Source organism: Euwallacea similis, chromosome 2 (genome assembly GCF_039881205.1).
Source record: "Euwallacea similis isolate ESF13 chromosome 2, ESF131.1, whole genome shotgun sequence".
NCBI lineage: Eukaryota > Metazoa > Arthropoda > Insecta > Coleoptera > Curculionidae > Euwallacea > Euwallacea similis.
The window spans coordinates 2,365,477-2,381,836 of record NC_089610.1 but is presented as its reverse complement, the minus strand read 5'-3'; the positions used below and the strand labels follow the sequence as shown (position 1 = coordinate 2,381,836).

At 33.9% G+C, this 16,360-nt stretch overlaps 1 protein-coding gene across 5 annotated transcripts in view; it reads left to right on the top strand.

Moving 5' to 3' along the window:
* The window catches only part of CadN (Cadherin-N), a 286,639-nt gene that overhangs the window by 178,517 nt on the left and 91,762 nt on the right, over positions 1–16,360 (top strand). Inside the window, exon 1 of one of the 5 annotated variants that reach the window (XM_066405932.1) lies at positions 6,005–6,146. The exons of the other annotated variants lie outside the window; for them this stretch is intronic. Within the exon in view, the coding sequence (XP_066262029.1) occupies positions 6,059–6,146 (88 nt within the window). The 5' untranslated portion in view covers positions 6,005–6,058. Of the gene's footprint in view, positions 1–6,004; positions 6,147–16,360 lie in introns of those variants that run through there. 5 annotated transcript variants of the gene reach the window in all.

Sequence of the window (16,360 nt, the reverse complement as noted above, 5' to 3'; positions counted from 1 at the left end):
TTGTGTATTCCCTTCAAATAAATTCAGCTCCAGAATATTTCATCTACTCTTTTGCAAAACTCTCATGGTTCAATTCTGAATTTTTTGCCTGCATTGGGCTTATCCCTCAAAGCCTCAAGGCATATTAGCCATTTTATTGTTTTGCCTGACCGTTGATAAGAGTGTTTCTTACTGATAAGAAAAAGATTCTTTCAATTCTAAAAGGGTTAAATTCGATTTACAAAGGAAAACTTTCAACCTCGAGAATAATAATTTAAAAATTATCCAGATTAGTCTTTTTAAACTCGAAAAGGGAATAATACCGTAGGCGACATAAACGAAGAAAATAATAAAAAATGATCCTCGTTCTCAAGTTTAATTTCGCGATTTAAGCGGAAAAACGCGAATTTCATTTCAGGGACGATACAAACTTTGTCCGAGTCGAAATTAGACCTATTTGAATTATTTATACTTTTTACATTGACGTTTGTAGTAAGTTCGGAAATTCAGGAAATGCTCCGAAAGAACTTTAGATGAGTTCTTGTTTATGTTTTCTGCGGAATTTGTGCTGCCAGTTAAGTTTCTTCAAAGGCATAAAAGCAACTTTCTATTTTTCAGTAACTCTTTCTTCTAAATCCTATTTTTCAGTGATATTGTTGCAGAAAAAAAAATAAGCCAACGGCTTTGTTAAATTCTCCATAATGTGAACTAGAATTTTCTTTAAATGGTTAGCCAATCTCTGGTGGATTCGAGCTTGGGATCTAAATTATCAAATTCTACAGATGTGTCGGAAATAAATTCTCGTTATTACAGTCTGGTTTTAGTTTCATATATGATGCACTATTCTAAGTCAAGAAACGTATATTTCTATGACTTTATATTAAATAATGTCGAGACTTTTATATCGAGACATTCTTATTATGAGATTAATTTTTAACTACATATATGAATTAGTAAATTTATTTGCTTTAGGATATGTTGGCACGACACTATCTGATTGCGAAGTGTTAGGCTGATAAATAGATGGTGGGAGATTATAATTATAGATAAATACAATCCCTCGTATTTGCGACCAGCTAATTTAAATTTAACATTATTTTACAACTTGTTTTCATTTTAACGAAATCCAAATTCGTATTGATTCCTCTCTTCATGGGTATATGTCATGCTAGAACTTGCCCCAAATGCCAGTAATTGAGATAGAATAATATGAGAATAGTAGAAAGAATGTACCGTAAAAGCTGCAATGGTTCTTTATAAGATTTTACCAAGTTACCATTTTACTTATGTGCAGCGGTTTTTATAGCTATTCCAAAGGTATTAGTACGTCCCAAGATCGCGTTAGACGCTAACGGTATGGAGGTTGGCCTTATTCCGGGAATTTTAAGAATTTTTCAGAAACTTTCATCTTCTGAAAATGTTTTGAGAGAAATGCTGTTCAATGAAACATGGACAAAGTTCTTTGGCTTCATATTGATTAATGTCAATGCTATAAAATTCTTCAATTATTCCTAAAGTTTTTCCAATGTGGTAGATCTGCCATTACGATCGTTAAATCAAGAAATATTGATATAAAACTTAAACAGTTAACTTTTTTCGTTATTTCGGTTCATCGCCCTAAATACTCAAGACATCTTTGAACAGTCAGAGACGTACTAAGGGAACGGTAAAGTACACATTCGAATCACACAACTGTAAATACTTATTAATATTATGATCTTCAAAAAGGTGTCTTCAGAGTCCTTTACATTTGAATACAAATTTCAAAGATTCTGCTACTGTCTGATACGGACAACTAAATTTCCAAAAAAATAGTTGTACTGGCGAAGTTTCAAGATCACAAAGTTAGATATCAAAAACAGTTTTATTTGGAAAAATTTTTAACGAAGCTTAGAGGCAAACTATGCCACTGATTTCTTCATAGAATCAAACCATGAGGTACCTCTACGACAACGTGCATAAATCAACAGAAGTCGGACATTAAAAACATTATAACAATATTTATATACAGACTATTTCACTGACGAATTAACGTATGAGAATTTCCTATTCTCCTTGATTTTGCTTAAGTGATTACTAAATTTGAAGTTTTCAGAAAACCTGAGCAATACAGATGCAGTTTAAAAATCACGGGACTGGACACAGAATAAGAGATTTGTTGACCTGAACATGCACCTACACCAAAATCTTCGATTTGGATTAAATTTCGTAAAAACTAGAGGCGCACTAATGCAATTCCCAATGCCTCGAAAATGCAGAGATATCCACCAATAATCGAGCTTTATAAAAAATTGCAACTTTCGTTAAATGATAACCACTCCACTGGTTTTTTATGGAATCACAATGGGGAACTTCCCTATTATTCTTGAAGTGGAGCAACAAATTGCAAAAAATTCAGCCTTTTTTAGGAAGCTAAAAAGACAAAGCAAAACTAACGTTCGCTCCCAATTATTTGTATGTGACGGGAAACGTGCTATTCAGTTGCACAACTGTTAAGTCTGCTGAAGAAGGCCATTGACCACTATACTAAAAATTAATTTATAGGTTTGCAAAATGATGATCACGCCCTCCATATTGATCCATTAATAACTGGAGCAATATATTGTAAACAGTATGATTACGCTAATTAGTTCTACTGGGTTAATTATTCTGATAATTACTAGTTCACTCACGTTCAGAGCCTTGAGGAGAATATTCAAACATGTTATGAATAGCTAACCCCTACAGTGTGCGATAAAGAATGAAAAACCTCCTCGTAAAAGAATCACGTGGCTGTCAACCATGTTTTTTCATTTTTGTAGAGTTCCGCGAAGGTCAATTAATTCTTTTATGAGGCAATAACTTCAAATGATGTCATAACTTTTCTCAAAAATGTTCTAATAAAAAAAGCTGCCGCTCGCGCTTTATTAAACTGAAAGAACATTATTCTCGTCCGCCGTTACTTAAATCAAGGGGGTGTCACAATTTTTAGGTTTATCGGGGCGCTTTTTGCGTAGGTAGCAAGTATCCGATGTTATCGCCTTTATGATTCTATATTACGACAGTGTGGGGTAAATTTGTGTAATACATTTCCCTCCGATGTTTTAGGAAGCGAGGAATCACTCAACGACTTCCACTAGTGCTACGAATTTTCTCCGTTTTCGCCTTATTATGAAAACAGCCATTCTAGATTGCACAGTTCCTATATTGAAACCAATATTTCCTAATTTACGCAATTACCAACTGAACTAACTATCTTCGCTCGCTATTATTATGGACGGAAATTCGTGTCGCTAATGCCTCCATTTCAATAAAATTATCGCACCAGTGGAATGCCATAGCAAATTATGTTATCCATGTAAGTGTCGGCGTTTGTACGTTTGTCAAATTTCATTCCATTATGGCGGAAACATTACTGCAATTTACGTGGGTACTAAACTCAACTGAGTAACAAAATTAAATATATGAAGGGATCTGTTCAAGCCTCAACATCTCCATCCAGCTTGAAAGTTTAACCTCATATGTAGGCCACATTTCGGTCTCCGTATACTTTGCGAAGTGGATAAAGTTGAGAGATGCATGGACTGGAAAGTTTCAGTAAAGTATGGCTTATAAGCTGTAGGGATGAATTAATTCTGAAACCTTTAAAACAGATTTGTAACGAATATTTTGAAAAAAATGTATAAAAACACATCACAAGGTTGTCGATTTTCGTTCACGGTCACGTTCACGGTCACATTTACCTGAGTAATTCTGTGATGTCTTAATGGCATATGGTGACTCATGCAATTCCTGATTCATCAGAAAATTATCGTATTTTAATTCTCTTTTTCTGATAAAAAAAAAGGACATGCAAATTCAAGGATTCAACGCGACACTCCACCCGGAAGAATAACATTTCAACTAGGGGTTGAAGTGAATGTCAGATGAGCAAACATAGGGGGTAATGTAGCGGGAAAAATATTTAAAAATTCCTATAAATTGTGGAATTTAATATTCGGCGCTATATTTAAATTCAAAAATAAACGTTTGGTAAATTGTTATTAAAATCAATAAATAAAAACGTTGGCAAATAAATCAAGGGTCGTTTCAGTGTTTGTTCTGTATTCTCAATATTATGGTTGTTATAAATGGCGTCGTTCTAAAAATTTATGAGTATACCTTTAATATTTAAATGGGGTCATATTGATATTATTTTTTGCCGGCATTGCCGTTTTTCGTAGAGTATGGAGCATTTCAGGACACAACGTAATTGATATAAAAGAGACATTGTCGCCCGGTTTCATGACTGGAATTACAGAAAATTCAGTCAGTTTTTCAGTGATTTCAGAAAGATCATATTCCATTCCGTTGTCACTATTCCGAAGATTAAACAAAAAATCATATTCTCGGTCTCCAGCCACTACATCGCCGCCTGAGAATGTTACTTTTTCCACTAGATATGCAAAGTACTATTGCGGCCTTAAAATGTAAACTGCCCAGAAAGTTGTCATGGCTTTTTTGGTGATTTCAGTGCTGCAGCCATCATCAAGATTGAATTTCATTCATAAAAACAATTTAGGGCCGAAACCATCAACAGGAAATTTCTATATTAAAACGACAACCCTTTAATTTTATTTCGAAACATTATGCCTAAGAGGGGTGTGCAAATCGACACAATCAATTACAAGACATAATGGAAGAAAGTATTGTAATGTTTAATACTTTCTTAAATTGTCGACCATTATAAATACAAAATTAATAGCCTCTGTGCCAGTTAAATTTAATCTTTTTCTCATTTTCTTTCAGGTAAGACCGATGTTCGCTGATGATGCTGTTGCTCTTAGTAATCCTACTTATTGGTACGTATAAAAGCCATTATCTTCATAGATACTTATATACAATATTCCATTCTCATTCAGAGTAACAATCCTTAAGCCGAAAATAACACCATTTCTGTTAGATATGTCAGTTGATGTTGAACTAAAATAGATCCAATATCCACAGAACAGTACATTAAAGACCCTCAGGTCTAATTTGTAACACTTGTGTGAATGTCTGTTAGTTCTCTAACTAAGTGATCATTGATAATATTGATAGGAAGAACAGAATTTTTTTTATATTAAATGTACTAAACAATTCCCACAAAAACAACAAATATTTTATAAGTAGCTTTGACAATTTAAGTAGCAATTCTTTCAGGCTTAACCATACCCAAAAGCAGTTTGTGTCATCGATCTATCAAGTTAATGGATGTCTCCTGTTTTTGTATTGCCGCTGTATCAAGTATGTTCTCCCCATTCATTCATCTTCTTTCAGGCTGTGTAACCTACAGTGTACAATATTCCATCGGTTTGAAAACAGGACTTGAATTCAATTGAAATTTCAGTCAGAGTTATAAACGTTAAAAAAAGGGTATAATTTAGAATTAGGGCTTTTCGCTTACAGTGAAAACATATAATTCAAGTTCATACTTAAAAAAATGAATTTTTAAAACACTATTAAATAAACTATCATCGCTTCAGAATTTGCATGCTAAAGCACCGAGCCGAGAACGATTTATTTTTTTGAGGGAAACATTACTTCGAAGGACAAACATTTAATTTATAATGTTCAGAAAATATATAGGACTTTTTATATATTAAAAATAGACGGCGTCCGTTATTTTTTCTATTTTGATCTATGAAAAAAAAAACGTTCGAAGATATTGCGCCTAACGTGGCAACGCCATCCTGCGCTCTAGTTCTGGCCGACAGGGCTCTAATTTGTCAGTGTACCTAACACGTTTGCTCAGCTCTAACCTTCGTGACGAAGAGCCGCTTAAACACATTTCGCGAAAACATCGTTGTGTTTTCAAAAAGCTTAAAGTTTAAAGTAGGGAGGAAATTATTAGAATTTGGTTGAGTATTGCCCTATCGCCACTATTATTACTATTAGACATCAAAATATTTATTTCAAATAATCAAATTTTAAATAAAAATATAATATAATAAAAGTTCTGTTACAGACCTGTTATTTTTTTGTTATTATATTCGATAAATATATTCAGAATATTCCTAATTTATGGTAATTAAGTCCGTGACATAGAGGTGGTAGTGAGGACCACAGTGATACGTGTGATATGCAATGTGATACCTTCTTGGAATTGTTTTGGGTGATGGTTGACCCTTTCAAAGTATTCTGGGTATTGACTAACAGCTCATATATAGGTAAATATTCAGTAGCTTAAATTTTCTTTATTCATCAGCTTCTGGAAGAATTCAATCGGGTTTATTTTAATCTCATTTTTTGCATAAGTTTTATGAGACAATTTAAGACTAACGTGAACAATAAAAAATCTAATGAATCATAAGGGACAGCCAACTTCTTTCCTAAAAGGTAGTTTATTATTTTCATTATACTAGAATAATATGTCTTTGTTAAGGGATCAAAATTTTTATTATTTCGTTGTTTTAAAAAGGATAATTTAGGATTAAATTTACCCTTTTTGTTATGATGCCTGAAAATGGTAAAATTAATGGAATAAACACAAAGGACAAAGAAAATAGAGGCGCCTTTAATGAGGGCCACGTAAACGGCCTTTAGTAACTTCCTAAATTCTCAAATTGACTAAATTCCGATCATAAAAATTTTAATTGAACTTTTATCATAAAATCTAGGCTCTCGAGATAATGAAATTGACATTTCTATGGAAGTCCAATAGTTAAGTTATTGTTCTTTTTATTTTCTAACTTCTTCATGGCTTCTTAGACAAATTTTATTAAAAAAAAAACAATAGGAAATTAAAGGCTCTTTTACTTATAGCCCAAAAAAGTAATATTGAGAAAGATGAACTGAATAAATGATAAACAAACATAGAAGGTAATGTGCCCCAAAAAAAATATGAAAAATTCTGCAAGGTCTAATAAACAAGTTAATGTGTTTTCCATCTTCTAGCTCTTAAGCTTCACTAACAGAACGCTCCCCTAGTGCGGTGGAGTCAAGTGAAGCTTCAAGAGTAACAGAGCGAACTATAGAATATATTTATAAGAAACTAAGAATTTCTCGAAAAATCTTAAATCCTTTATATCTTTTTTTATTCCTTGTTGAAAAGACCACCAGAAGACTAGCTTTTGCCCATGTTTATCTGTGACTTTTAAATTTTATATAAAGCAGTATCAAAACTTTTTTGGTCCAGCCGAGCTAAAGACCATCTTCAGAAGATTTTTGCATGATTGTGTTTTTCAATTTTTGGTTAACAACTCTCGGCTCCATACACCTACATCTTTAGACGAATTAAGCAACCGACTAAACTGTCCTGGCTGACCAAAAGTCTGTAATCTACGGCGATCCTTAAAGTGCGGTTTCAGGACTGAGAAAAGTAAACATGAAAGACATTAATGATTCATGTTTGATTTTTATTTCAGAACTGAATCGGATGTTCACTGAAACTATTTTCAGAAATTTCTAGCGTTAAGTAAATTGAGGATCGTTTGCACCAATCTCCCTTAGGGCTAACAGATTGATTTATTCGAATTTTTAACTGTCAGATAACTTCCATGAAAGGTAACAAATAAGGAGACGATATTCTCTTATTTCATCATTTCTATGAGAATTAAATTCTTTCCAAAGTTATTGGGATAACGATATTTCAGCATTTAAAGACAAGCCGAGGTGAACCTCAAACTTTTCTCACAGTAGTTTTTTTTTCAGTTTTTTTTCATGTTACGGTCCTTATACTCGTATGAGAAATTAGGACTACGCCAGTTTAATTTTAAAACGGAGAGATGTGTGCAAATTCTACTCAATCGGAAATTTTTTTTCTTCTTTTTATCCTCGTCTTTGTCTTAGTGAACACCCTTCACAATTTTCCTTAATTACAAAGTAAAACCTCTTTCATCCCCTACGATCTCAGAGCGTTCTATCCTCTTTGTTCAATTTTCTATATTAACGCTAAATTCAGTCGCGATCCAACAACATTCGAATACCTCCGTAGAAATTTTGTTGGTAGGGCTAGGAACATCGTATATCTAATCTGGAACTGTCTGCATGTCGACTCTTAATTGAATTTACAAGAATTCTGAGATTGGAAACCAGCAATAACGGAATCTGCAGCGTCTGGAAAGAAAGATTTTCTCACTGTTTACCACCGATTTGTTCACCTGCTTTTAAAAATCGAAACATAGAGACGATTTACATGACCAAGCGAACGCTATTTAAACTTGCGTTTGGCACCAGATGTTTAAATTGACAATAGCCCTGCTCACGGTTTGTAATATGCGAAGTAGCAATTATAAAACAATATGGTCCCTTCTGAAACTAAAGTTGAGCCAGCCGAAGGTTTTCGCGTATATGCTTCAGAACTGAGACAACTGTGTATTGTTTCGAGAATAGAGAACAATTAAGTTGTTTCAGAACTTTCACTTTCCAGGGCTGCTTTTTAATCACCCCCTACCAACAAACCCTTGTTATCACTTTTATTTCGTTCAGTAATTCGGAAAATAAAACTGTTCTCGCAATGCCACCATCACGCACATGAAACCCTGTTATAGTTTGAGAAATAATCGCCCTCATATTTCTTTCCATACATTGAAACAATCCCGGTGAGGCATTATATTAAACCATATGAAATATAACCCTGCGTTTAAGATTACCATCAAGTCCCTCTAAATTCGTCGCGTTATTTAATATTAATGGAAGTCGTTTTATAATTTCCAAAAGGGGGTAATTGTTTGTTTAGAGTTAGAATGTGAGATTTTAGGATTACCTTTCGGATAAATGTGTAAATGTTGAATGGAGGCTTTGGGCAATAAACAAACTTTCTGGCTAATGTGAAATATCGTTTCTCTTTGTGTGGGTTTTAATTTTTGTTAATGTTTCCTGAATCTTGATATGACCGTTCGTATTTCACACGTCCGGAAACAAATCTTAAACAAGGTTGAACATCAGCAACTCCCTGAAGGAAAACAAGCTCTTGCCAACTGAATACGAGATATCCAGATTTCCGTCTGTCCTGGAAATCTGGGAAAGCGCTTATCTCGTATTACTTATTCAAGCGAAGGTATTTTCGAGGAGGCGTCTGGAGCTGTTTTTGCAAAAGTCAAAACTAACACAGGATTCTTTTATGTTTAAGACTCTCAGTACCGACTGAGAGCAGTAATGGGCAGATAGTAATAAAAGCATTCAGCGTCGACAATGTTGTCTTATAATGCAACTGCCTGGTGTATATCAACCACCGATATAATGGCGTTAAATGTCAGAGAGGACCAAAGTTTACACAGATGATTTACTGAGCGCTGATAAAACAAAGCGAGTATTCATTGGACCGTCGCCATTTTATAAAACAAACTGTTGCGAAGCAGAGAACTTCCCTACTGTTAAACAATAGTATAAGAAGCTTTAGTCTTTTAGTATGAGGTGAATTGAGCTATTTACGATCTTGTGCTTATCAACCACGAACACATATTTCAATTCTAATTATATTTGTATCAAATACAGTGTGTCCAAGAGAGTAAGGTTCAGTATTAACATCTCGCAAAAAAGATGCGGGGTGGATTAAATTAGAAGAAAGTTAACCCAAAGCAAATGTTGTATAGTTCTGAAATTTATTTAGTTCCGGCTATTAGCAAGTATCCATGATAAACCGAATAGTCCGATTTTCGTTTTTTCTGATTAATTTTAACTCTCATTGCCGAAAGGTAAAAACAGGACATCTTTTTATGAAAAATAAAAATCTGTTTTCTTAGTTTCAATCAGGTTTTTCATATCACTCAAAATGAAAAAGATACAGCAGACGCTTTTTTGCCATGGATCGATATCCACATTTTCAGCCAATTTTTATTTTTAAGTGGAATTAGTCGCGTTATTTTAACGATTCTTAATTGTGTTTGTTGATTGTTTTGTTGAAAAGTCTTTCCGGGAAATTGATTATAAAAGAAATCTAAATAATCAAAAACTTTATCTTGTGATAATGCATACAAAGTGATAACAATTTCCAAATAAAGCAAATTCGTATTTTGTCTACACAAAGTTTATTTTAACGGCATTTTCCTGAAATTAACCTCGTTCTATTCGAATGAATAGAAATTCTCTAATTATATATGAACTAATTATCAGTTGTGCATTGTTACGAAATTTTAATCAAAAGTAATTTTCTATTACGGTAAACTGTTTTTCCGTGGTATAAAATAACACGCATTTATACGCCATTACTGATATTAAAATTGTATGTGTTTTTGTGATACCTTTAATCTGTGAAATAAAAAATCTTACCTCTGAAAATCTGCATTGTTCCGCAAAGTTATAACTTTCCTCCCTGAGGTATTTCTCCAGAGTGCCAATTTTAGGAATTTTCAACTCGGAAATGAGATCTTAGTTGAATTTCTTGCAATATTTATGTTTTGATGCGTTCAAAATTTAGTGGCATTTTTTTCTATTTATAAAAGTTATCTTTTCTAAATCTGTTTTCCAATATGCCGCTACTTGATTTAGTCGTATTGATGAGATCCAGAATCGTCTGCTTTCTAAGTCATCGATCCTTATCTTCATTAACATTCGACTGTCTTCATATAATGAGAAATAACTGTCATATTTGCACAACAATACTTGGAAAAGTTTTCATAAAAACTAATCCGATTTCGACCAGAACGAATTTTCGCTATCATGAATTCAGTGAATAAGATCCTTATCGTATTTGTTGACAAATTTCATTCGATATCTCAATTCACTGATCTCGATTGGCATTAAGCACCCGATGATGAGTTTTTACCCGGGATTAAATATAAGACTCGTTTCGATCCTACTTATTCCAAAAAAAAACACTAGTTTTATGTTTGGGAAGGTTGAATCCTAAAAGAGGGAGTTTTGTGCTTCACATCAATGAGGCCTATGTGATGTGCTTTGACTGTAAGATTAACGAGGTGTCTGAATGGTGGCCCTGTGAGTGGTGTGATTGAGAACACGATTTTTTGAATTTGTCGTCATGCTAGCTCAAGTTCACGACTTACAGTAAAGCGTCGGAAATGAAGATCGCTACCGGAGTTGATTCGCCAAGCGAGATTTATCGAAAGAGTTGAATTGCCAAGATATTACAAAAAGTGCATACTTTGCCTTGAAGGCAAATTTAGCTGAATCGCCTTCTATTTTTGAGCTCTGGCACCCAATACTCATTTTTATCATTGTTTCAAGGACACTCTGTATAATAGGAAAAAGATCTACAAAGATTTATCTCTGTGTATCCGGCAGCTACCTACTTTGGGGCGGTTCGGGGGTGGCGTGAAATCGTTCCTTGTTGCGAGGGCCTCTCAACACATTTTTTGCCAATTTGCAAAAGATGAATGCATTTATTTCGGCTACTCACGGGGAAATTGTCTATGAAAATTACGCATATTGATGGTTTCGAGCTGCATAAGTTTGCATAGATTGAGTTGTAATGTCTCTTTTAGTTACTGAGATACGGAGACCCTTTGATGCCTTTGATTTTGACGATTTAGAAACCTTAAATAAAGGTGCCTCAAACTATATTTAGATGAGTCAAGGATTTCAATTGATGTTTCCGGCTTCATTAGGGGAATTATGCATGTTCAATAAGCCGAAAATCAGCACAGTTAATAAAATAAAAATTAAAAAAGTTAACATGTTTGTTTCAAATCATTGCTGAACGTGTGCCACATCATTCTTTGTGCGCCGAATTTTATTTCATAATTTATTCCATATTTTCTAATTACAATGGATACGACATGATATTCATTTTCCAAAAAGTCCTGCTAAATTTAACCCCCAATAAGTGAGGTCTGCTCACCGGAACTTCGAGTTAAAATGACCATTAATAATTGCGCCGCTTACCCCAATATGAAATTAATGCCGTTGCCACATATTGAAGGTGAGGTTAATTCCGAGGTTAATTAAGCGAATATACTAGAGCAAAGTTGGGCATCCCGTAATTATCAGGAATAATTCTAATTTATCGTCGGGGTTTTTCTAGAATTCGGTAAATTATGTTAAGTGTTTGAATTGGCCCTTTCGCCGGTGAACTTCCCTTATTTCTATCCGCAGCAACAGTTTTGATAAAAGCGAAACTTGGAGTTGCCTTCTAACTAATTTTTCAAGAGTTTATATGTTTTAAAAAGAAACTACAGCAATCAATGTAGAAACAAATCCAAGAAATTTCGAAACTTTTGCCTTGTACCTTGTGGCACCTATTGATTGTGCAGCAATGTACAACTTCACTTCCCCAGTTCTTTTTGTCTCTATTTCCTCTCTTCATTTTATACTATTTTTAGAGGAACAACAATGTATTCTTGCCCTATAAACACAGACTTCTTTACATGTAACACAACAAAGCCAAAAATAAATAGCGAAAAAGAACGGCATCACGTTTTATAATCATCACAAAGAGCCAGTGAAACAAGTAAACTGCCGTCACCGCAAAAATAAATTTATGCTAACGCTCATTGGGGATTTTATTTTCTACCATAAAACCGACTATAAAACAAACGAGCATGAATTTGTATGAAATATAAATGGTGTGCTTGTATAGAAATATGTTGGAATAAACGCGCTGTTTTGTTAATTTTGTTGTTATGACATATTATGATAATTTACTGTTCATAAATTTGTGAGAGCGTGAGCGATAAACGTTATACAATTCAATAGGGAATTTAATTTGTTGCTAAAATGTTGCAAAATATCGCAGTTATGGTCCAATTCATAGTATAATAAATTCCAGTTGAAAGATATTTTGAAGTGTCCGTGAGCATTCTGAATAAAACCAATATAGTTTAGAACCTCATCACGAGGTATTCTACATCGGTATGACACCTTAGAATCCAAACCAATCTCTTTCTCCTTTAGCTAAAATCTTCTCTCCATAAGACACTGATCTTTAGGCTTAGATGATGACTCAATCTTGGAGTATTTCCAAGCACTTTTGCTGGGACACCTTCAGCTCTATTTTAAACTAGGTTTCGTCAAAATTTCTTCTGCCTTATACCTTTTCTGTCTAACGTCAGAACTGCATGGTGTCCGGATTCTTCACTCTCAGTCCCTCCATTTTAAAGTCCCCACATCTACTGTTAGAGTATACACGCGTTTCCCATATTCTTTCGAAAACATGGCTACTTTTATTTTCCATGTTGAATGTAGTCATAAAAAAGAAACGAGATCGTATTTCACCTCGCATTTCTGTCTAAACTGAATCTTGAATGTATTAACCAGTAAAACAGACATAAAACGCTATACATGTTTCGGAGTTTTCATGATAAAACATCTTGAAAAAACAAAATATAAATCCTTATATTTGTGTATATCTGAAAAATTCGATGGTCGTGAGATGTATGGAACAAAGGAAATGAATAATGTTTGTTCCATTTCCTGTATCCTTGCTTTCGCATCAATTATTACAAACGGAAAAAAATAGAATATCCTAAGAGAGCTTTAAAATCGCGTTGTTGGCATGACTAATTGTGATGACAGGATTGTATAATTAAAACCAGCAAATGCAGTTTTCCCTTTAAAAACTTTTTAGTTTTAGAGCTGGGACAAAATTAAAACTTCCCTAGAAAATTCGCTAACTTTCAGCTGGAGGTAAGTAATTGGGTTATTTATCTAAGGAACCTTCCATTAAAGGAAATAACGACCTTAATAATTTCCGCTGCAGCTGCAAATGTTTTATATAATAAACTTTAACAGCCACCTTTTTTATTTTTATTACTGTTATTTTTCAATCTGAAATTACGTCAAAGTTGGACGATCAATCACCCTCAAACTGCAAGGTGCCCTCTTCAAATTCTCAGACGAGATTTTCCGCTTATTATGTCGCTAAGCAGATTAAGAACTAATTTATGCAAAGCTACTTAAATTGGGCATTAAGAAGTTGTCTACTCGACTAGCTCGGGCCTAAATTTGCTCCGAAGGGCTGCTGAGTTAAATACAAATCGAATGCAAAAATTATTATTTATAGACGCGGGTGTTTAGATAACTTCATTAAGGTGTCATTTATTCATGAGGAAATTCCAGGTTTAAAAGCTCTCAGGTGGCATCTACTCAGCATCGTTCGGCTACTAAAATTGATGCCTCATTTACATACAAATCCAAATTGATATTTAATTTGAGGAGGCTTATATGGGGGTATCCAGTTTAAAGAGAATTGGTGGGTCATTGATATATTGCGGACCGGAAACCCAGTTATGAAATGCGATCCACGTTACCGGAATAATCCACTTTTAGGTTCAGTTATGTAAGTTAAATTCGAAAGATTGTGTACGTGTCTGTTATGGCTCCCAAATTTAGATTTTTTGAATGGATTTCATTTTGTCCAAGTCAAGTCAAATTTAAATAATTAAAGTCACAAAAACCACATCTACTGAACATACTAGGGAATAAATTCGAATATCATTCTATATTTGTGCTTTACAAAGAATTTATATGTCGTAGAAAATGCATGTATGCGAAGGTGTCTGTAACCAAAAGCACATTAAGATAGCGTGACATTTTACTATATACATAAATATACTATACGTATAAGAGGCCCTCAATAGCAGTTTCTTCACTACCGTTTGCTGTTTGATTTTACTATTCCCAAATGCTCCTAAAATTCGGGGAAAACCACATATTTTTCCCCTTTAAAGTCATAATGCAGGCATGTTTATAAGACAGTATGTGATTTGCCAAGAGTTGTTTATGTCTTAAAGCTTGAGAGTCTATTTTATGAAACAATACAACGTATTTTCCCTCTGTCTAGTTCATTTTTCCCGGGAAATATTTTCTTTTATTTTAAGTCAGTCATGCAAGAGTCCACCCTTCTCAAAAATGAGTATTAAATTTCGATGATTCTCTTCAGAAACTTCTGCCAGGTTCATCCTTTCAAATTCTGGAAAGGTTTTAAGATCAAAAAGGATTTCGACGAACACTATTTTTGTTCTAATTTATAAATTTAGTGCTTGACTTATTATTGAATCATGTCAGGCTGAAAAATACCTTTTCTTTAGTTTTGAAATTTGTACTTTTTGTTCACAAGTTTTCTGAAATAGAATGCAGCAGAATAGTACGAGGAACGGGAGTTATAGATTGATTTTGTCTCCTTAAAGATTTCCCGTAGTTTGGTAGTTGAATTTATAAATTAAGTCATGTTAATTTCAAATCTAAAGCAAAAGTTTTCACTTGAACTTTTACTGAACTTTCACCTGAATTTTTCACTGAAAAAAGCATTAAGGAGATGGTTTAGTGGTAACGTCTAAAAATAAGCACGTTTTCAACATTTTTTTTTTGCAAAAAGTATTACATGTAATTGGACAAACATTTTTCATGGAAAGGTATGAGTTAGGACAGTAAAATGTTTTTATAATTCAAAAATATGTATTTATTTATTTATAAAGCTGCTTTTACATGGATCGAAAGAATATTTGTTCTGCTGGCGTAGTTAATTCTGGCCTTCCTAGATATTTGAATTAGAAAATCGAAAAGGAGTTTTGATCTGTATCACTGTCACTACCATCCGTATCAAAACTTTTAAATTTCATTGTAAATTAACAAAATGACGACATTTTTTCCAAAAGTCAAAAGAAAGATACGTTTTCTTGCGCTATATATGATGTAAAATTATGCATGCATTAGAATCAAAATTTTAATATGATTGAGGTATGGAAGATAACCATAAATATTGTGAATATTGTGTTAAATTTCAAAGTCGATATATTCAGCCGTTTTTGAGTAATCACCTGCGCCAGGTGTAAAAATGTCGTTTTGAGAAAAACGCGTTCAAAGTTTTCAAATGAAAGGCTCATAAAAAACTTAACTTTTACGACTAATTAGCAATACCAGGACCATGCATAAGTCCCTCCTCTGCATCATAAAAGTCATCTTTAGCTGCTCTGGCCTCTTTTTTGGCAATGTGAGCTTTTTTCGAGGCGTCGGAGCTGCGCTGGTCTGCTCTGTGAATCCGCTTGTCGTCGTACTTTCTGGATCAATTAGGCATCCCATTGTTTCAAAAATATTCAAAATGGGTGCGCGACCTTCGTTAAATACACAGACAGTAATGCGAGTGGCAATTTCCAAGATTTTCTTGCCTCAAAATACGTGTTTAAGAGCCAAACGCCAAACCCAAGAGTTGAACTCTTGTTATTGTTTTGTATGTTGGAACCTAAGCATCTGTCGCGAAGATCGTGTTGGCTTAAATTTTCAAATATTCGCATTAAAACCTGTTGAATTTCTTCATCGAAAGCAGGTGGATGAGAATATGGTGCTTTTTTGTCTTATGCTGTTACCACTTACACCACGAGTCTTCACCTTCAAGATAAAGGCGATGCTGGAGGTATTCTTTCGTAGAAGTTTTGTGATAATAAGTAGCCCATATTGTTCTGCGCATGTCCTCCACTAAATCAGGATGTCGTCGAATCACTAGTCCGTAATACAACGACAAATCTTGCATTACTTTATTGGTTAAAGT